The 21328-nt window shown below is 46.2% G+C and overlaps 1 protein-coding gene across 3 annotated transcripts; it reads left to right on the top strand.

Moving 5' to 3' along the window:
- Window positions 1-2978: 2978 nt before the first annotated feature.
- On the top strand, window positions 2979-9197 carry AMHR2 (anti-Mullerian hormone receptor type 2). 3 transcript variants are annotated; one of them, XM_036252570.1, is made up of 11 exons: window positions 2979-3027; window positions 3335-3517; window positions 3785-3976; window positions 4242-4316; window positions 4510-4628; window positions 4740-4970; window positions 7024-7138; window positions 7285-7457; window positions 7663-7810; window positions 7962-8098; window positions 8988-9197. In XM_036252570.1, the coding sequence occupies exons 1-11, from the start codon at window positions 2979-2981 to the stop codon at window positions 9195-9197; spliced, it is 1632 nt and encodes a 543-aa protein (XP_036108463.1). The 3 variants fall into 3 exon arrangements, with proteins under 3 accessions (XP_036108463.1, XP_036108464.1, XP_036108466.1); XM_036252571.1 differs by lacking the exon at window positions 8988-9197 and having other exon boundaries at window positions 7966-8093; XM_036252573.1 differs by lacking the exons at window positions 7663-7810; window positions 7962-8098.
- The last annotated feature ends 12131 nt before the right edge of the window (window positions 9198-21328 follow it).

Here is a 21328-nt window from a genome sequence, read left to right as displayed (position 1 = left end):
TCTGATGAAGATCTTTGTGTATGTTTATCAAGGAAGACTTTATTCCTAAACTGAGGTCCTTTCTCAAGACTTTCCTAATCCCTTAGCTCTCAGATTTTTACTCCTTCTATCACTATCTCAACTCTAAACTCTGCCCAGAGCAGGTATACTTCCCGTAAACCGACTGGAATGTTTATCTTTGAGACAAGTAAGTCATCCAAGGCTTTGGGTGAGGAGACTCGGCCTTCCTGCCTGTTCCTTACCTTGTTCCATATGGAGGAGATAGTCTCCTGAGACAATCCAGACACAAGAAGTTATTTGACCTTCAACTCCTTCCCCCACCCAGGACTATCTGATCTGGGAGCTAGTGAAGGAAGATAGCTGTAACTACATTCCAATCATCTCATAGGCAAGGTCCTGCAGACTCCCAAAAGGGATGGGCAGCTGTCCATCTGCCTCTAGCCCTCATCATTACTCCAGGTTTCACTTCACAACTATTGGAGCTTTTACTTTCCTTTCATTCGGACTCCCCAGGAGAAAGGCTCCAGAATCAACAAATCAATACTCAGACCTTCATCCCTTGTCTAAGCCAGACCTTTTCCAGAAGGGGTTTCCAGGCAGCCACCAGGGGCACAGAAGGCTAGGGAAGCAGGAAACTGGTCCCCTCTGACTCTAATTCCTGTGCGAGCCAGCTGCTCACACCTGTGGAAATTATCGCTGAGTCTCTGAGTGTGGTAGAGTCGGACTTCTGTCTGTCTATTGCAGCACAAGCTATTGTTCTCTCCTTCCATCTCTATACTGACATTCCCTCTACATACCCTGTGTTCCCTTTCACATTTTTACAGTCCCTGTAGCTTAATAGATATAGGCGGTGGCCATGACTGGGTTATTCAGTTAGTTAGAACATCGTTCTGATACACCAAGGTTGTGGGTTCAATCCCTCCCGGGTCAGGGCACATACAACAATCAACCCATGAATGCGTAAGTGAAAAATCAAATCGATGTTTTTCTCTCTCTCTCTCTTTCAAATCAATCAATAAATATATTTTTTAAATAGCCTTGGCCGGCAGCCAATCAAAGTTTCTCACATTGATGGTTCTAGCTCTCTCTCTTCCTCTCTATCTAAAAAAAAAAAAAATCAATAAGCCAGGCCGGTGTGGTTCAGTGGCTAGAGCATCAGCCCTGGGACCAAAGGGTCTCGGGTTCAATTCCCGGTCAATTCCCATGTACCTGGGTTGCAAATTCAATGCCCACCCTGGTCGGGGCATGTGCAGGAGGCAGTCAACTGATGTCTCTCTCTCGTATCCATGTTTCTCTCTCTCCCTCCCTTCCTTCCACTCTAAAAATCAATGGAAAAAATATCCTCAGGTGATGATTTAAAAAAAAGCATAGGAGATGGATACTAGTCATCAGAAGAGCCTCTTGCGGCCCCTCCCTACGCCCTGTGTTTCTCCTATGACTGCTGACCTCTGGTGGTGATAGTTTGAACTGTACCCTTCCCTTTCAAGTTAGTGGCCTGCTGGCAAGGTAATGATGTATTTTTCTCAACAATCCAAATTCAAATATTCAAATACTGTATTAAATGGATATATATATTTTTATCCTCACCCGAGGACAGTTTCTCCATTTTTTGTTCAGATAGAGTGGGGGAGAGAGAGAGAGAGAGAGAGAGAGAGAGAGAGAGAGAGAGAAACATCAACATGAAAGGGACACATCGAGTGGTTGCCACCCACACGACCCAACCAGGGCCGGGGACAAACTGCAACCAAGGTATGTGCCCTTAGCAGGAACCGAACCTGGGTCTCTCAGGACCGCAGGCCGACGCTCTAACCGCTGAGCCAAACAGCCCAGGGCATTAAATGGAAATACTTTTTATTACTGAGTTTTATTTTTGTTTTTAGGTATTATGGCATAATGCAAAGAACAGGGCCTGGGCTTTGGAGTCAGATTTACTTAGGTTCAAATCACCTTGCACAAGTTATCTGAATTCAGCTTTCATACCTATAAAGTGAAGATAATAAGTTTAATGGGAGAATTAGACGAGGTGCTCAATAAAAGTTTGTTACCTTCTCAATAATAGTGATTTGTTCAGTATGTGACTCAAAGTGATTTTAAAAATTCTGGTAACATAAATTAACCATTATGCCACTTTCAATTAAAAAAAATTTTAATTCTGAGAAATTTTATTTTATTTTATTTTTTTTATTTTTTTATCCTCATCCGAGGACATTTTTCCATTTTTTGTTCAGATAGAGTGGGGGAAGGGGAGAGAGAAACATCGACGTGAAAGGGACACATAGAGTGGTTGCCACCTGCACAACCCACCCAGGGCTGGGGACAAACTGCAACCAAGGTATATGCCCTTAGCAGGAACCGAACCTGGGTCTCTCTGGACCACAGGGCAATGCTCTAACTGCTGAGCCAAACCGGCCAGGGCTGAGAAATTTTATATAACTGACTTCTGATTCTTTAATTTGGAAAATGAGGTCAACTCTAGTATGGACTGTTGAACCCTCTCTCTGCCCAGGGAGCTGTGGATCTGAGACCTGAAAAGGGTTAGATAAGATTAGGAAGGATCTTGGGCACAGCTGAATGGTTTTGTACACTTGACCTCACTTTAGTTTCTTACCTGACGCATCCAGTACTTTTCTCCAGGGTCTGCAAAGGGCAAAGGTTTGAAGTTAAGCATCACTGGGTTTTCAGCTAGGCCTCCAAGGCCCCCTCCTCCCACTTGCAGAGAAAAGAGGAGGTGGCTGAATAGAGGAGGATAGATATGAGATTGGCTCTCTGCTCCTCTCTCTCTCTCCTTGTTTTTCCCCACACCCATCCTCTCCCCCACAGCAGCCATCTCCCCCACAGAGACTGGAAAGGGAGAAGGGAGGAGTTGGGGACTGAGGGATCAGAAGCTCCACGGTGCCCTGTATCTGAAGGAAGCTCTAGTCAGGGGCAGCTGTGCTAGCTCATGCCCCCCACCTCCTGCTGTTGCCTCCTTCTAAATGATGCTGGGTACTCTGGGACTTTGGGCACTGCTTCCCGCAGCTGTGCAAGGTAAGTGTCTACACTGCAGGGAAGAGCAGGGTCTTTCCATTCCCATTGAGAAAAGGGGCACTTGAAGCAGCAGCCATACCTTTGGAAGAGTGGTGAGTGGGGTGGGTGAGTGAGGGTGAAGGGTAGAGCCATGTGTCCCCCTGGTGGGGGTCAGGTTCCAGGCCTCTGCTGACACTGTTTCCTTCTATGGCTTTACCATGCTGGCCCTGGGATATGAAACATGTTTCTCTCTCCTTTTAGCTTCTATTTTTTACCCCTTCATTCACTTTCATCTTGAACCCTTCCTCCTCCTTACTCTGGGTCACAGCACCCCCAAGCAGGCGGACCTGTGTGTTCTTTGAGGCCCCCGGAGTGCGGGGAAGCACAAAGACGCTGGGGAAGCTGCTAGATGCAAGACCAGGGCCTCCGCGGGTTATCCGCTGCCTCTACAGCCGCTGCTGCTTTGGGATCTGGAACCTGACCCAAGACCAGGCACAGGTGGAAATGCAAGGTGAATGGCAAAGCATACAGCAGGTGATAGCTAGGGTGGGAAACAGGCACATCCTCGGGTGGGGGATGGCGGCTGAGGGAGAGGAGGTGAAATGGAATGTGTGGAGGGAAAGAAAAGCCCATAGGAAATGGAAGGGTTGCCTCTGAGAAAGGATTTATCCTCTCTCTCCCCAGACTCCATTATGCTTTCTCTCTCTCGTTCTCCATCTCTCTTTCTCTCTCTCTCTTAATCTTTTTCTCTCCTCTTTTCCTAATCCCATCCTATTAGGATGCCGAGACAGTGATGAGCCAGGCTGTGAGTCCCCCCACTGTGACCCGAGCCCCAGAGCTCAGCCCAGCTCCAGCTCCATTCTCTTCACCTGCTCCTGTGGCACTGACTTCTGCAATGCCAATTACAGCCATCTGCCTCCTCTGGGGAGCCCTGGGACTCCTGGTTCCCAGGGTCCCCAGGTCATCTCAGGTAGCCCCATGGGATGCTGAACCTGGGTGGAGGCTGGAGCCCAGGTTAGAATGAGAGGTAGAACCAGGGCCAGTTCTCACCCTACACACACACACACACCCGTTTCAAGCTTCACTCCTCCTGGCCTTGAGAAGTTGGTTGCCCTGGTGACTAGGAGATAATGGGGCTTGTGACCAGGGTGGGGGTAGGTTGAGGAGAGGGAGAGGAGCAGAGAGTGGATTTGGGGCAGGGTTCATTCAACCTGCATTCTTGCCCTAATGTCCAGGCGAGTCCACCTGGATGGTGCTGGTGCTGCTGGGTCTGTTTCTCCTCCTGCTGCTGCTGGGCAGCATCATCTTGGGTACTATTCTGCCCTATCCCTCCCTTGTGACCCCAAGACACTGACCCAAAGCTCTGACCCCTGTCCAGGTTTCCCTGACCCCATGGTTCTAAGATCTTTACAACCTGACTCCCATTACCTCCCACAAAGTCCCTTCCCTGTCTCCATGCCTGTGCATTCTGCACTCTGATTCTAAGGCTCTTCTTTATCCCAGCCCTACTACAGCGAAAGGCCTGCAGAGTGAGAGGTGGGCCAGAGCCAGAGCCAGAGCCAGACTCAGGCAGGAACTGGAATGCGGAGCTGCCTGAGCTGCCTGAACTGTGCTTCTCCCAGGTGCCCAGGGAGGGAGGGAAGAGTCCTCTAGGCAATCCCAGAGGGTGTGCTGGGGAGGAAGCCTAGTCCTAGTACTAGCTGAGACCCACACCCAATACTGTATCCCACCAGGTAATCCGAGAAGGAGGTCATGCAGTAGTGTGGTCTGGGCAGCTTCAAGGCGAGCTGGTAGCCATCAAGGTCTTCCCCCTGAGGGCAGTAGCCCAGTTCCAAGCTGAGAGAGCATTGTATGAGCTGCCAGGCCTACAGCATGACCACATTGTTCGCTTTATCACTGCCAGCAAGGGGGCCCCTGGGTCCTTGCACTGTGGGCCCCTGCTGGTATTGGAACTGCATCCCAAGGTGAGGACCTAGAAATGTGCATGTGTGTTTTTACCTACGTGTGAATGGGAATGGAGGCGGAGGGGGGCTGGATGGCAGCTGGGCCCTGTTCATGCTTATTCTTCTGCTTTAGATTTCCTATTCTCTAAAATATTGAAAATTATTTTTCTTGTTTTTTATTATACAAGAAATACCTGCTAATACTTTTTTTTTTTTTTATCCTCACCTGAGGACATTTTTCCATTTTTTGTTCAGATAGAGCGGGAGGGAGAGAGAGGAAGAGAGAGAGAGAGAGAGAAACATCGACGTGAAGGGACACATCGAGTGGCTGCCACCCGCACGACCAACCAGGGCCGGGGACAAACTGCAACCGAGGTACGTGCCCTTAGCGGGAACCGAACCCGGGTCTCTCTGTACCGCAGGCCGACACTCCAACCGCTGAGCCAAACGGGCCAGGGCAATACCTGCTAATACTTAAAAAAAAAATTTTTTTAATCCTCACTCGAGGACATTTTTGCATTTATCTTTAGATAGAGCGGGAGGGAGAGAAAGAGAAAGCAACATCGACATGAGAGAGACACATAGACCAGTTGCCACCCACATGACCCCAGCCGGGGCCAGGGATGAACCGCAAATGAGGTACATCCCTTGACCAGAATTGAATCCTCGACTCATTGTTCCACAGGCCAACGCTTTAACCACTGAGCCAAACCAGCCAGGGCAAAAGAGCTTATTTTCTATACCTTAAAGAAAATCATTGTTGCCCAGCCCGTGTGGCTCAGTGGTTGAGTGTTGACCCATGCACCAAGAGGTCACCGGTTCAATTCCCGGTCAGGGCACATGCCCAGGTTGTGGGCCTGATCCCCAGTGGGGAGCATGCAGGAGATGGCCAGTCAATGTTCCCTCTCATTGATGTTTCTATCTCCCTCTCTAAAAAATCAATTAAAAAAAAGAAAGAAAATCATTGTTAAAGAAATACCTTAAGGCATAGGCCTCCAAATTTATTAATATATTAATTCAATAAATATTTATGAATTTTGTGTGTCAGGTACTGTGCTGAGTGCTAGGAAAAACACACCCAGTCCCTCTCTGCCTTTACAGGTTTTTTGGAGTAATAGGGGACACAGAAATGAGTGAAATAAACATAAAAATAAGTGTAAAATGTCAAGTGTATTAGGTGCTAAAAGGCTGAAAGAGAGGGCCATGGTACTATAAGAGAAGCATAAGGAGATGTGACTTGAGGGGACAACCATGAGCAATAAAGACGAAGAGGAAGAGGTAAGCAGGAGCCAGGCCATAGTTGGCCTTGTGGGCCTACTTAGGACTTGGGACTTTATCAGCACCTACAGCTCCTCCACCTCTGAAATCTTGAATTCTGAGAAGTCCCCTCTTTAACTATATGCCTCACTGTCCATCTCAAAAATCACTTCCTTTTTGGTTTTGTTTAACTTTCCTGGCACACTGAAGGTGCTCAATGTTTGTCAAGTGAGAGACTTGCTCCTTTCCCAGCAATTCCCACTTGCTACCCAACTGCCACTCTCCTACTCAACAGTTCTGTTCATGGGCCAGTTCTACCATACAGGCCTGGCACCTCAAGCCATGAGGGGTGCCCTGGCCTAGCTTGTCCTGTCTTCCCGTTTCTGTTTTTGTCTGAAGTCCTCTGAGGCAATGCAAGGTGGTTAATAGTGAGTGATGCTAGAGTCAGACTGCTTGGGTTCATGCTCTACTTCCCTTTCACCAAGTGACTTCCATCAAGCTTAGCTGTCTGTCAAGCTCCTCATCTGTAAAAAGGGAGCGACAGAAGTACCTACCTCTTAGAGTTATTGTGAGGATTACAGGAGGGCTGGCCCATAGTAAGTGCTCAGGACACTTGAACTAGAGTTATTGTTTTTTCCTGTAAATCCCACTATGCACGTTCTCACACCTCTATTGCCTGTTACTTTGTCCTGGATGTGTCAGTGTGTTGGTCTGCTGAAAGATGCAAGGGGATGTCCGTCAATTGATCACTGCTCTCTGGGGTTGATCAGCCACCTCTAGCTTTGTATGTCCCCCTCTTCTCTCTACTTCTCCCCAGGGTTCCCTGTGCCACTACTTGACCCAGTACACCAATGACTGGGGAAGTTCCCTGCGGATGGCACTGTCCCTGGCACAGGGTCTGGCATTTCTCCATGAAGAGCGCTGGCAGGATGGTGGGTGAGCTGAAAGCAGGAAGCCATGGCAATCAGGAGCCACACTGCTTTTGTTTCTGATTCTCCCTTAGCTTGGAAGGGAAGGATTGGGTCAAAAGAGAAAAGGAAGAAGACCCATGCCCCTTCAACCTTGGATTCTCCCACAGGCCAGTATAAACCAGGTATTGCCCACCGAGATCTGAGCAGCCAAAATGTACTTATTAGGGAGGATGGGTCATGTGCCATTGGAGACCTGGGCCTCGCCTTGGTGCTACCTGGCCTCACTCAGCCCTCCACCTGGGCCCCTACTCAACTCCAAGGCCCAGCTGCCATCATGGAGGTGAGTATTCTGGATAAGGATGAGGCCTAGGATGATGGTGGTGGTGCTGATGAAGATGTGCTCATTGCTGTAGCAACAGTGCAACAGTGTCTATAAGCATTTAGGACATTGCTGAGTCTGTAGTTGGGGGCATGTTGCATGGATCAGTGTTGTTGTGAAGGTTGCCAAGGAGATGATTCTTGGTCCTCCACGCCTTTCTCTCCAGGCTGGCACCCAGAGGTACATGGCCCCGGAGCTCTTGGACAAGACTCTGGACCTACAGGACTGGGGCACAGCCCTCCGGCGAGCTGATGTTTATTCTCTGGCTCTGCTCCTGTGGGAGATCCTGAGCCGCTGCCCAGATTTGTGGCCTGGTAAGGATGGGTGTGACCATCCCCACTCTTCCCCAATGCCTTACCTATCCATTCCAGACCACATGCCTCCTTCCCTTCTTTCCCTTGGTTTTTCCACAAGAAAAGCACCCCTTGCACTAGCTGACACCTAGCCCTGTGTGCTTTCCCCTAGACAGCAGACCACCACCCTTTCAACTGGCCTATGAGGCAGAACTGGGCAGCACCCCCACCACCTGTGAGCTGTGGACCTTGGCAGTAGAGGAGCGAAGACGCCCCTACATCCCACCTACCTGGCACTGCTTTGCCACAGTAAGAGGATACAGACTGATGGGCTGGGGACCTGGAGAGTCTGGGCACGGTCTTCATGGGTTTGTCTGCCAGGACCAGTCCCTCTACTCCTATCTCTTCTTCTCCCACTATTCCTGGCTCGTGTTTAGCTGAAGCCGGGCAAACTTTCACTGTTCCTCAGTTCATCGTCTTCCACCATAAGTCTCATACAGCCCATTCCTGAGACTCAAGCCTTCCCCTTGCTCAGTCTTGCCCAGTCTGTATCTCTCCTCCCTACCATCAGTTAGGCCTATTCTTTAGTCCTCTGCTTCAAGAAGTCCTCCTTTACTTCTGCCCTTAGCACTATTCCCTGGTACACTAGCATCCAGCTTCAATACAATAATTTCTCATTCTGTCCTACGTATCTATGTTTCTAACATGACCAATAAAGCCAGTTCTAGGTATACAAGTTTAAAGCGGTAGCCTAAAAGTGAAATTTCAGGGTTTTGTACAATAGTTTGAACAGGAAACCCCTTCCCCACTACCTAGTCTGAAATAGTTGGCCTGAAATGTCCACTGCCCAAATATTTGCTTTGTTAGATAACAGGCCCAGAGATTGTTTGCAGAAGACCTTTTTTTGCCTGAAAGGAAGGAAGGTAATTTCCCATCAATGTGTTAAGCCATTAGCTAGAATTAGCTTCTCAGAAGAAAGGGTGGACGGACACTTTGGAAGACATGCAGAGAATCTGTCTCAGATTTACAAGATGCAGAGGGCTGGATTTCAGTGAGGAGCAGAGGGGGGTTGCTCCAGGAAGGATCAGAAGAGCAGTGTTGAAAACAGGGCAGAGTGGACACCTTTTAACCCCGGGGACTATTCAGGAGGTGACTCCGGGTCCTGGGATCAAGCCTGCCTCCTGGTCATTATTCCCAGGACCCTGGTGTTCTTAGAGAGCTCCTAGAGGATTGTTGGGATGCAGACCCTGAAGCACGGCTGACAGCTGAGTGTGTACAGCAGCGCCTGGCTGCCCTGGCCCATCCTCAGGAGGCCCACCTCTTCCCAGAGGGCTGTTCATGTATCTTCCCACCTCTCTGCCCAGAAGACTGTCTCTCAACTCCTCCCCATCACCATTCTCCCTTGTAGGCCTCAGCTGAAAATCTGCCACTTCAGCAAGGCCCTTGTTCCAGGATTCTCAACCTACCAGTACCATTTCTCATGTGTAAATATGAAGTTTATGTGTAATCTATGTATGTGCAAACATAGATGTGGTGATCATATGCCTGTTTGCTCTGCTTCATCACTGCCTTTTCCACTTGCCAACTGCTTGGATCCTTCTGTGGGTATCTAGTCCACTGTAGTTCTGACCAGTGACAGAGGGCCTGTGCACAGGAAAGAGATCCAGTCAGTTTTTCTGATTCCATGCCCTTAGGTCATCCTCCCTTCTTGTGTCCCTGGGCTCCTCTGGGCTCTCTTCTTTTCCTTCACCTCCACAAGCCTTTATTTGGTGGGATCCCTTGACGAGCACTGGGGAACGAGGGATGAACGCAATGAAATTGCTGCTCTGAAGATCTAATAGACCCACAAATCACTTTTTTGGGGTCCTGTACAGTGTCCTGGGGGGGTGTCCTCTGCTGAGGCTTGAGTGGGGAGACCTCACAGCACAGGATGCTTGAGCTGGGTCTTGAATGAGCAGGAGTTTTCCAGGAGTGTTGGGGGCAATACGGCATTCCTGGCCCAGTAGGTGTATCATGCAAGAGATACAACAAGAAACTGCAGTTAACCTGAGCAGCAAACATGTGGGGTGTGTAGCAGGAAGAGAGAAAGGTGATGTGGAGAACTGTAGGCAAGGCTTTGTGAGTCATGCTGAGAAATTCTTCCTTCATTTCTTTGTTTGTGTTTTCTCTACTGACTTTTCTTTCCCACTCCAGGCCTCTTTAATACTGGGTGCCCCTCCAGGTCAGACCAGTTACCCGTGCCTGGTTTATAACCCTGGCTCAGTTTATAACTATTCAAGTGCCCTTGGGCAAGTTCCTCATCTGCCAAAACAGGCCTTTTTGTCTTTTTCTAGGGCTCAGGTTCCTCATCTGCCAAAACAGGCCTTTTTGTCTAATCCCAGAATAACAATCAGGGAGCCCTGACTTCACTACCACAGTATTGCTTCCTGCTCAGTGACCAACTAGTCTATGTCCTTGGGCAAGTGACTTAACCCTTGGAATCTCAGTTTTACCATGTGTAAAGTGTGGAGAAAAACACTTACCGTACTTACAGGGTCAATTCAGTGTGAAAAAAAGGTGACAGGTCTTACACAGCACCTGGCCTTAGTAAGCTTTGTAAATGGCAGAAAATGTGATTGAGCGTTAAGATGATCTCTAGCCCCTTTCTAGCTTGGTTGTTCTAGAGTTCCAAGATTAGCCTCTGGGGAGCCCATCTACTCTCAAACCTGGAAATTTCACCTTCCTTCAGACCCAGGTCTCTAATTCTCTACAAGACATCATTATTTGAACAGGCAGCCACCACCTGAAACTAAACACATAAAAATCCAAGCTCCCCCTCACCAACAGGTCTGCCTTCCCTTCTTCCCTGACTCTCAAAGACACCAAGTTTCTCTTGGTCCTAGAAGATCCCCATAAGGAAGATGTTCTTCTCCCGTCCGCTGGCCCCATCTCATCCCACCCATATCTAGTCAATTCTCAGGCCCCATTGAGGTTGTATGAGCAAAACCTGCTTCTGGGCACCATTCCCCTTTCCTTCCTCCTAGGTCTGGTAGCCTCAACTACTGCAATTGCCTCTTGGCTGCATCCTTTTCCTCCACTCTCTAAATAATCTTTAAATGTAACTTTGCACTATGTTTTGCCTCTGTGTAACAGTCTATTTGCCTGTTTTATGATAATCCTGTGAGCCCCATTTACAGAGAAGAAAACCAAGAGCTCAGAGAAGTTTAGGGATGTGTCTAAGGTCACACAGTTCTTAAGTAACAGAGCAGGGATTTTCATATCTAAATATAATGTTTTTAAAAAATCCTTGCCTGAGGATATTTTCCCATTGATTTTTAGATAGAGTGGTAGGGAAGAAAGGAAAGAGAGAGAGAGAGAAAGAGAGAGAGAGAGAGGTGAGAGAGATACATCTTTCAGTTGCCTCACACATGACCCTGACCGGGGCCGGGGATCGAACTTGAAACCAAGGTACATGCCCTTGATGGGGAATTGAACCCGCAACTGTTTGGTCCTTGGACCAACACTCTACCTGCTGAGCCAAACCGACCAACGCTAAAAACAATGCTTATAAAAATGCCATAGTCCGGCCGATATGGCTCAGTGGTTGAGTGTCGACCCATGCACCAAGAAATAACCAGTTCGATTCCCGGTCAGGGCACATGCCCAGGTTGTGGGCCCAATCCCCAGTGGGGAATATGAAGGAGGAAGCCAACTGATGTTCTGTCTCATCAATGTTTCTATCTCTCTTTCCCTCTCACTTCCTCTCTCTAAAATCAATACAATTTTTTAAAATGCCATAAATTATTAGAAATGAATAATGTCATTTGCAAAGAATATACAGACCTATGCTGACAAGCATAGGGTTATGTTAAATAAAAAATAAATCTAGCCCTGGCCGGTTTGGCTCAGTGGTTAGAGTGTTGGCCTGTGGTCTGGAGAGACCCAGGTTCGGTTCCCGCTAAGGGCACATACCTCGGTTGCAGTTTGTCCCCGGCCCTGGTTGGGTTGTGCAGGTGGCAGCCATTCGATGTGTCCCTTTCACGTCGATGTTTCTCTCTGTCTCTCTCCCTCCCACTCTATCTGAACAAAATATCGAAAAATGTCCTCGGGTGAGGATTAAAAAATAAATAAATAAATAAATAAATAAATAAAATAAAAATAAATAAATCTAGCCCTGGTCGGTTTGCTCAGTGGTTAGAGCATTGGCTTGCAGACCAATGAGTCCCGGGTTTGATTTTGGCCAAGGGTATGTACCTCCGTTGCAGTTAGTCCCCAGCCCCAGTTGGGGTCGTGTGGGTGGCAACCAATTGATGCATCTCTCTCACATTGATATTTCTCTCTCTCTCTCTCTCTCTCTCTCCCTCCCTCCCACTCTGTCTGAAGATGGATGTAAAAATATCCTCAGGTGAGGATTTAAATAAATAAATCTATAATCACAAGAAAAACAAATCCCAACAGAGGGGACTTTTACAAAATACCCTTTCAGTACTCTTCAAAAGTATCAAGATAATCAAAAACAATATGCATAACTAATGAACACAGACAATTGGTGAAGGCAGGCAGGGGGGCACTGGAGCGGGGAGGAGGGTGTCAATGGGAAGGAAGAAAGGAAGACATCTGTAATACTTTCAACAATAAAGATAAATTTATTTTTCAAACAAAGATAATCAAAAACAGCCCTGGCTGATTTGGCTCTGGTTAAAGCGTTGGCCTGTGGTCCGGAGAGACCTGGGTTCGGTTCCCGGTAAGGGCGTGTGCCTTGGTTGCAGTTTGTCCCTGGCCCTGATTGGGTCGTGTGGGTGGCAGCCACTCGATGTGTCCCTTTCACGTCGATGTTTCTCTCTCTCTCTCTCCCTCCCACTCTATCTGAACAAAATATCAAAAAATGTCCTCGGGTGAGGATGAAAAAAAAAAAGATAGCCCTGGCCGGTTTGGCTCAGCGGTTAGAGCATCGGCCTGCGGTCCGGAGAGACCCGGGTTCGGTTCCCGCTAAGGGCATGTACCTTAGTTGCAGTTTGTCCCCGGCCCTGGTTGGTCATGCGGGTGGCAGCCACTCGATGTGTCTCTTTCACGTCGATGTTTCTCTCTCTCTGTCTCTTCCTCTCTCTCCCTCCCACTCTATCTGTGCAAAAAATGGAAAAATGTCCTTGGGTGAGGATAAAAAAAAAAAGATAATCAAAAACAAAGTCCAAAAAACTATCACAACTAGGAGGAGCCTAAGGAGACATGATGACTAAATATAATCTGATATTCTGGGAAAGAAAAAGGACATTGGGTAAAAACTAAAGAAATCTGAGTAAAGTTAATCATCATAAGTTAGGCCTGGCCAGTTTGGCTCAGCAGTAGAGCGTTGGCTGGCGGACCAATGAGTCTCAGGTTCAATTCCGGCCAAGGGCACGGACCTCAGTGTAGTTCCTCCCTGGCCCTGGTTGGGGTTGTTCAGGAAGCAACCAGTCGATGTGTCCCTCTCACATTGATGACTTGCTCCCTCCCTTTCTCTCCCTCTCCCTCCCTCCCATTCTATCTGAAAATAAATGAAAAAATATCCTTGGGTGAGGATTAAAAAAAAAAATCACAAGTCAGTATTGATTCATTAAAGTGCAAACATACCATACTAATGTAAGATATTAATAATAGGGTACTGGGTGTGGAGAATATTAAAGCTCTGTATCAATTTTTCTGTAGCTCTAAAATTGTTTTTAAAAATAAAGTTAATTTTAAAAATCCAAAACGACTATGATCATCTCCAAAGCTTCAGAGGCCATAAATACAAGGAACAAGGGGATGGTTGTGGTAAGCATTACAATGTTTACTTGCAGTAATTTTGAATGGGTGTATTGTAATATGGTGTATTGAAGTTATCACTAACATAGAAGCCAGAAAACCTAGATTATCATCTTGGCTCTCCTAACTGTGAACTCCTAGAAAAGTTTATTTAATATTGTAGGAAGTTGAATAAATGATTCTCTGTCATTTCCAACCCTCTAATTCTATGATGAAATAGGATTACTTCACCAAATCCAGTGTTTGCCTAGTTCAATGGTTCTCAACCTTCCTAATGCCACGACCCTTTAATACAGTTCCTTATGTTGTAGTGACCCCCAACCATAAAATTATTTTCGTTGCTACTTCATAAATGTAATTTTGCTACTGTTACGTCTTAGGCGACCCCTGTGAAAGGGCCATTGGACCCCAAAGGGGTCGACCCACAGGTTCAGAACTGCTGGCCTAGTTTGTATTGCCATGATTAGTGATTCCATGCTCATGGAGAGGCAATACACATGTAAATAAGCTCTTTAGAAAATTGAAAACATAAATCTATGAATAGAGGTGGATTTATGGGTGAAAAAATGTGTGGCTTGCCCTGGCCGGTTTGGCTCAGTGGTTAGAGCGTCGGCCTGCGGACCAATGAGTCCCGGGTTCGATTCCGTGAAGGGCACGTACCTTGGTTGCAATTATTCCCGGCCCTGGTAGGGTGGTGCGGGAGGCAACCAATCGATGTGGCTCTTTCACATCGATGTTTCTCTCTGTCTCCCTCCCTCCCACTCTATCTGATAATAAGTAGAAAAATACCCTCAGGTGAGGAATAAAAAAAAAAATGTGTGGCTGAAGACAGGTGGTGGATCATGGAAAAAAGACTGATTTTTTACTATCTACCTTTATTTTTACCTTTTGAATTTTGACTTTTTTGCATGTTTTGTCTATTAAAATTAAATACAGTTGACCCTTGAATAATGTGGGGTTTCAGGGCATCAACCCCCAACAGTTGAAAATCGCTTAAAACTTTTAACTCCCCCAAAATTTAAGTTGTCCCTCAATATTTGTGGAGGATTGGTTCCAGGACCCTCTGTGTATACCCAAATGTGAGGATGCTTAAGTCCTCAATATAAAATGGCATAGATCAATGCATACAGTTGGCCCTTTGTATCCACAGACTCCCAACTGTGGATCAAAAATAGTACAGATATTTACTGAAAAAAATCCATGTTTAAGTGGATGCACAAGTTCAAACTCAAGTTGTTAAAGGATCAACTGTATTTACTTATTAAGTTAAAAAGTCTAGCTCGGTCCTGGCCGGTTTGGCTCAACGGTTGGAGCATTGGCCCGTGGACCAATGAGTCGAAGATTCGATTCCTGTCAAGGGTACGTACCTCAGTTACAATTTGTCCCTGGCTCTGGTTGGGGTTGTGTGGGAGGCAGCCACTCAATGTGTCCCTTTCACATCAATGTTTCTCTCTCTCTCTCTCTCTCTCTCTCTCTCTCTCCCTCTCCCCCTCCCCCCATTCTATATGAACAAAAATGGAAAAATGTCCTCTGGTGAGGATTTAAAAAAAAGTCTAGCCCGGCCGGTGTGGCTCATGCACCAAGAGGTCACTGGTTAGATTCCTGGTCAGGGCACATGCCTATGTTATGGGTCAAATTCCCAATGGGGGGCATGGAAGCCAATTAATGTTCTCTCTCATCAATGTTTCCGTCTCTCTCTCCTTCTCCCTTCTCTCTCTCCAAACAATAAGGAAAAAAAAGTCTATACCAAGAAAAAAAGATTAGGTGAAAAAAACCAAAATATTAACAATAATGATTCTGTTTGGGTGATGGGACCTTAAAAGTAGTTTGCTTTTTCTTTGTACTTTCCTGTGTTTTTGAACTTTTCTTTAATTCTCATGAATTACTTATAGAATTTAGGAAAAGCATGTGAACAAATTTACTATCACCTGGAACTATTTTCCTGCCCCACCTCAACTAATAACTTGCTTCTTATTTCCCTGAGGAAAAAAACATATCAGGCCCTGGCCGGTTTGGCTCAGCGGTTAAAGCATTGGCCTGCGGTCCAGAGAGACCTGGGTTCAGTTCCCGCTAAGGGCACGTACCTCGGTTGCAGTTTGTCCCCGGCCCTGGTTGGGTCGTGTGGGTGGCAACCACTCGATGTGTCCCTTTCACATCGATGTTTCTCTCTCTCCCTCCCACTCTATCTAAACAAAAAATGGAAAAATGTCTTCGGATGAGAATACAAAAGAAAAAACATATCAGGCGCAATCAGCAAAGAATAGTCACATCTTCCTATCACTAAATCTACCGCATTTGCCTTTGGACCTATAAACTCTGATTTCCCTCCTATTACAATAATAACAGCATATATAGAGCTTACTATATGCCCAGTGGTGTTCTGGGTCCTATACATATATTAATAAGTTAGGTTTTTTTTTTTATTGATTTATTTTTCTTTCAATTTTTAGAGAGAGAGGAAGGGAAAGAGAGATAGAAATATGGATGTGTGAGAGAGACATCGATCAGCTGTCTCCTGCATGCCCCCTATTGGGGATTCAGCTGGCAACTGGGGCATGTGCCCTGACTGGGAATCAAACCCGGACCTCTTACTCCATGGGCCAATGCTCAGTCCACTGAGCCACACTGGCTGGGCAAGTTAGGTATTATTTTTATCCTTCATTTTACAAATGGGGAAACTGAAATATGGAAGTTTATTTTATTTATTTATTTTTTTATCCTCACTCGAGGACATTTTTGCATGTATCTTCAGATAGATGGGAGGGAGAGAGGGAGGAAGAGAGAGAAACATCAATGTGAGAGAGATAAATCAAGCAGTTGCCACCCATACGACCCCAAATGGGGTCAGGGACAAACTGCAACCGAGGCACGTGCCCTTATCGGGAACCAAACCCAGGACTCTCCACAGGTCGACCCTCTAACCACTGAGCCAAACCAGCCAGGGCTGGAAGTTTATTTTTATTTATTTATTTATTTATTTATTTATTTATTTATTTATTTAGGTTAATCTTCACTTCCATTGGTTTTTAGATGAGTAGAAGGGAATGAGGGGGAGGGAGAAAGAGAGAGAGTAAAAAAGAGAGAGAAACATCGATGTGAGAGAGACGCATTGATTGGTTGTCTTATGCATGATCCTGATGGGGGCCAGGGATTGAACCTGCAACCCAGGCACGTGCCCTTGACTGGAAATCAAACCTGCGACCCCTCGGTCTACAGGCTGATGTTCTAACCACTGAGCAAAACCAGCCAGGGCAGGGCATAATTCTTTTTTTTTAATCCTCACCTGAGGATATTTTTCCTTTGATTTTCAGAGAGTAGGAGGGAGGAGAGAGAGAAAAACATTGATGTGAGAGAGACAGATCAATTGGTTGCCTCCCCAACGACCCAGCCAGGGCCAGGGATCACACTTCGACCAAGGTATGTGCCCTTGACCAGAATTGAATCTGAGACTCCTAGGTGTGTGGGCCAATGCTCTAACCACTGAGCAAACTGGCCAGGGCAATAATTCTTAATGTTGATGAGAATCATTATAGTAATACATACTATCATATCATAACTGTTGATTATGTGATAGATATAGGATTATCTCATCACAACCACCCTATGCAAAACCTACGAATATGGAGGGCCAATTATATTTTATAGATGAGGGAATTGATGGCCCAAGAGGTTAAATAACTTATTCAAGGTCTTACAATAAGTGGCAAAGCCAGGATTTTAATCCAGGTGTGGGGAAAATTAGACAGGTACATGTAAAAAAATGAAACTAGACCACTGACTTGCACCATACACAAGAATAAACTCAGAATAGACTTATATGTAAGTTGCAAAACCATAAAAACCCTAGAAGATACAGGCAGTAAAATCTCAGACATCTCTCATAGCAATATTTTTGTTGATATATCTCCTGAGGCAAGGGAAACAAAGGAAAAAATATAAACATGGGGGCTACATCAAAATAAAAGCTTCTGCACAGCAAAAAAAAAAAACATCAACAAAATGAAAAGGGAACCCATGACATAGGAAAACATATTTGCCAAAGATACATCTGATATGGGATTAATTTACAAAATATGTAAAGAACTTATACAGCTCAACACCAGGAAGACAAACAATCCAATTAAAAAATGGACAAAGGAGCTGAATAAACAGTTCTCCAAAGAGGACATACAGATGGCCAATAGAAATATGAAAAAATGCTCAAGGTATCTAGTCATCTGAGAGATGCAAATTAAAACTTCAATGAGATATCACCTCACACCTGCCAGTATGGCTACCATCAATAAATCAACAAACAGCCTTGGCCGGTTTGGTTCAGCGGTTAGAGCGTTGTCTGCAGTCCAGAGAGACCCGGGTTCAATTCCCGCTAAGGGTGCGTACCTCGGTTGTAGTTTGTCCCCGGCCCTGGTTGGTCATGTGGGTGGCAGCCACTCAATGTGTCCCTTTCACATCGATGTTTCTCTCTCTTTTCCTCTCTCTCCCTCCCACTCTAGCTGAACAAAAAATGGAAAAATGTTTTCGGGTGAGGATTAAATAAATAAAAAATAAATAAAATAAATCAACAAACAACAAGTGCTAGAGATGTGGAGAAAAGGGAAACCTGGTGCACTGTTGGTGGGAATGCAGACTGGTGCAGCCATCGTGGAAAACAGTATGGAGTTTCGTCAAAAAATTAAAAATGGGCCTGGCCGGTGTGACTTAGTTGGTTGAGCATTGTCCCATGCACTAAGAGGTTGTAGGTTCAATTCTGGGTCAGGGCACATACCCAATTGTGGATGTATCGCCAGTATCCTGTGTGCAGGAGGCAGCCAATCACTGTTTCTCTTTCATCGATGTTTCTATCTCTCCCTCCCCACCCCTAAAAAATCAATAACAATATATTAAGAAAATTAAAAATGGAATTGCCTTTTGCCCTTGCTCAGTAGTTAGAGCGTTGGCCTGCGCATGGAAGGGTCATGGGTTTGATTCCTGGTCATGGGCACGTACCTGGGTTGCAGATTCGATCCCTAGGCCCGGTTGTGGTTGTGCGGAAGGCAACCTATCGATGTGTCTCTCTCACATTGATATCTCTCCCTTCCACTCTCCCTAAAAATCAATGGAAAAAATATCCTTGGGTGAGAATTAACAACAACAACAACAACAACAAAATGGAACTTCATTTTGGTCCAGCAATCCCATTTCTGGGAATATATCTTAAGAATCCCGAAACACCAATCAGAAAGGATATATGCATCCCCTCTGTTCATAGCAGCATTGTTCACAATAGCCAAAATCTGTAACAGCCCAAGTGTCCATCGGTAGATGAGTCGATAAAAAAGCTGTGGTACAGCCTGGCCAGTGTGGCTCAGTGGTTGAGTGTTGACCCATGCACCAAGAGGTTGCTGGTTCTATTCACGGTCAGGGCATGTCCCCAATGGGGGGCATGCAGGAGGCAGCCATTTGATGTTCTCTCTCGTCTCGTCGATGTTTCTGTCCGTCTCTCCCTCTCCCTTCTTCTCTCTCTAAAAAATCAATAAAGAAAAAAATAAAAGCTGCGGTACATTTACATAATGGAATACTACGAAGCTGTAAAAAAGGAACTCACTTATATGTAGAATCGAATGAACACAATAAACTGATGAACAAAATAGAACCAGAGACGTGGACACATGGTACAACACCAAGAGGTCTCCAGTTGGATTCCTGTCAGGGCACAATGCCTGGGTTTTGGGCTTGATCCTCTAACTAGGGTGTGTGCAGTAGGTAGGCGATTGATGTTTTTCTCTCATAGATGTTTCTCTCCCTCCCTCCCTCTCTAAAACAAAACAAAACACAACAAGACACAACATCCTGGCTGGTTTTGCTCAGTGATTAGAGTACTGGCCCCCTACACCAAAGAGTCACAGGTTGGATTCTGGTCAAAGGCATGTACCTTGGTTGCAGTTGGATCCCTGGCACGGTTGGGGTGGTGGGAAGGCACACCCATTACTGGGGATTAAGCCCCCAATCCTCACATAGATATATCTCTCTCTCCCTCCCTTCTCACATTCTATCTAAAAATCAATGAAAAAATATCTTCAGGTGAGGATAAAAATCGATAAAAATATATTTTTTAAAAAGCAAACAAAAACGAGCAAAATAGACCATTACAGCAATCCAGTTGAGAGATGACGGTAGGTTGGGAGCAAGGAAGATGAAGATAAGTGCCCGGATTCCACAGTGCAGTGGTGTTGGAGGCAGGCTGGGGAGACGCGAAGGAGAGGAACCAAGAAGGATGACCTCCTTGGTTTCTGTTTTGCACATTTCAATTGCTGGGAGTCAGGATCTCCATTTTTAATGGGCAAGGGAGTGTGTCTACACATGTAAGCATTTGACCACTATGCAATTAACATGGGGCATCCGAGAATTAGGAACACCCTGTATTTCTTCTTTTTTTTAAAATCCTCACCCGAGGATATTTTTGTATTTATCTTCAGTTAGAGTGGGAGGGAGGGAGAGGGTGAGAGAGAAAAACATCGATGTGAGAGGGACAAATTTACTGGTTGCCTCCTGCACAACCCTGACCAGAGTGGGGGAGGAACCTTAACCAAGGTACATGCCCTTGGCAGGAATCCAACCCGTGACTCATTAGTCTGCTGGCGATGCTCTACCACTGAGCCAAACTGGCCAGGGCTGTATTTCTTCTCTCTCTCTTTTTTTTATTATCCTCACCCGAGGACATTTTTCCATTTTTTGTTCAGATAGAGTGGGAGGGAGAGAGAGGAAGAGAGAGATAGAGAAACATCGACGTGAAAGGGACACATCGAGTGGCTGCCTCCCGCACGACCCAACCAGGGCCGGGGACAAACTGCAACCGAGGTACATGTCCTTAGTGGGAACCGAACCCGGGTCTCTCTGGACCGCAGGACGACGCTCCAACCGCTGAGCCAAACCATGTCCCTTTCACATAGATGTTTCTCTCTCTCCCCCCCCCCCACTCTATCTGAACAAAATATCGAAAAATGTCCTTGGGTGAAGATATAAAATAAATTTATTAATTAAATATTTTTTCTGTATTAATGTTAGAGAGAAACATCCATGAGAGATAACATGGACTGCATGCCCGCCACTGGGAATTTGGCCCACAATCTGGGCATGTGCCCTGACCAGGAATGAACTGGCCACCTCTTGGCACATGGATTAATGCTCAACCACTGAGCCACACCAACTGGGCTTTCTTTTCTCTTTAATATTTTTTACCTGATTTTTTTAGAGAGAGAGAGAGAAACATGGATGTTAGAAATAAACTATCAGCTGCCTCTTGCAGGCCCCCTACCTGGGATCGCCCTTGCAACCCGGGAATGTGCCCTCACGGGGAATGGAATCGGGAACTCTCAGTCCATGGGAAGATGCTGATTACACCGAGCCACACCGGCGTGGCTAAGAATGTTTCTTTACTTCCCACAGAGACTAGGAGGGAGGTGGCAATATTGAGGCTTGGCGCTGAGACTTATCACGGTGTACTGTATTCACATTATAAGGTATTGCACCCACTGCATGAGAAACTCAGGAGGTGCTGAATTTCCTCTCTATACCTTAAGGGACTTGCCCAGAAACTGGCTTCGCCCTCTCCTAACCGGTCTCTCCTAGCCCTACACCTAGGGATTTCCGGCCCGCCTACCTCTTTGCACCAGCCTAGACCTAAAAGGTCCCGGCTCCGCCCCTACTGCAACCGTTGCCTGATTGACGAGCATGTTTTCCAATCATAATGCCGAACGACCACATAATTACCAATTAGGTGGTAGCAGAGGCGGGTGC

This window comes from Molossus molossus, unplaced genomic scaffold (assembly GCF_014108415.1).
Source record: "Molossus molossus isolate mMolMol1 unplaced genomic scaffold, mMolMol1.p scaffold_m16_p_10, whole genome shotgun sequence".
Taxonomy (NCBI): domain Eukaryota; kingdom Metazoa; phylum Chordata; class Mammalia; order Chiroptera; family Molossidae; genus Molossus; species Molossus molossus.
The sequence above is the reverse complement of the archived record's forward strand: the minus strand, read 5'-3'. Positions and strand labels throughout refer to the sequence as shown.

Bases quoted from the DNA above. Each gene is read 5' to 3' on its own strand.
- AMHR2 (XM_036252570.1), top strand. From the start codon at position 2,979: ATGCTGGGTACTCTGGGACTTTGGGCACTGCTTCCCGCAGCTGTGCAA. The intron at 3,518-3,784 runs GTGAATGGCAAA...CCATCCTATTAG, and splicing joins GGCACAGGTGGAAATGCAAG to GATGCCGAGACAGTGATGAG. The intron at 7,458-7,662 runs GTGAGTATTCTG...CTTTCTCTCCAG, and splicing joins GCCCAGCTGCCATCATGGAG to GCTGGCACCCAGAGGTACAT.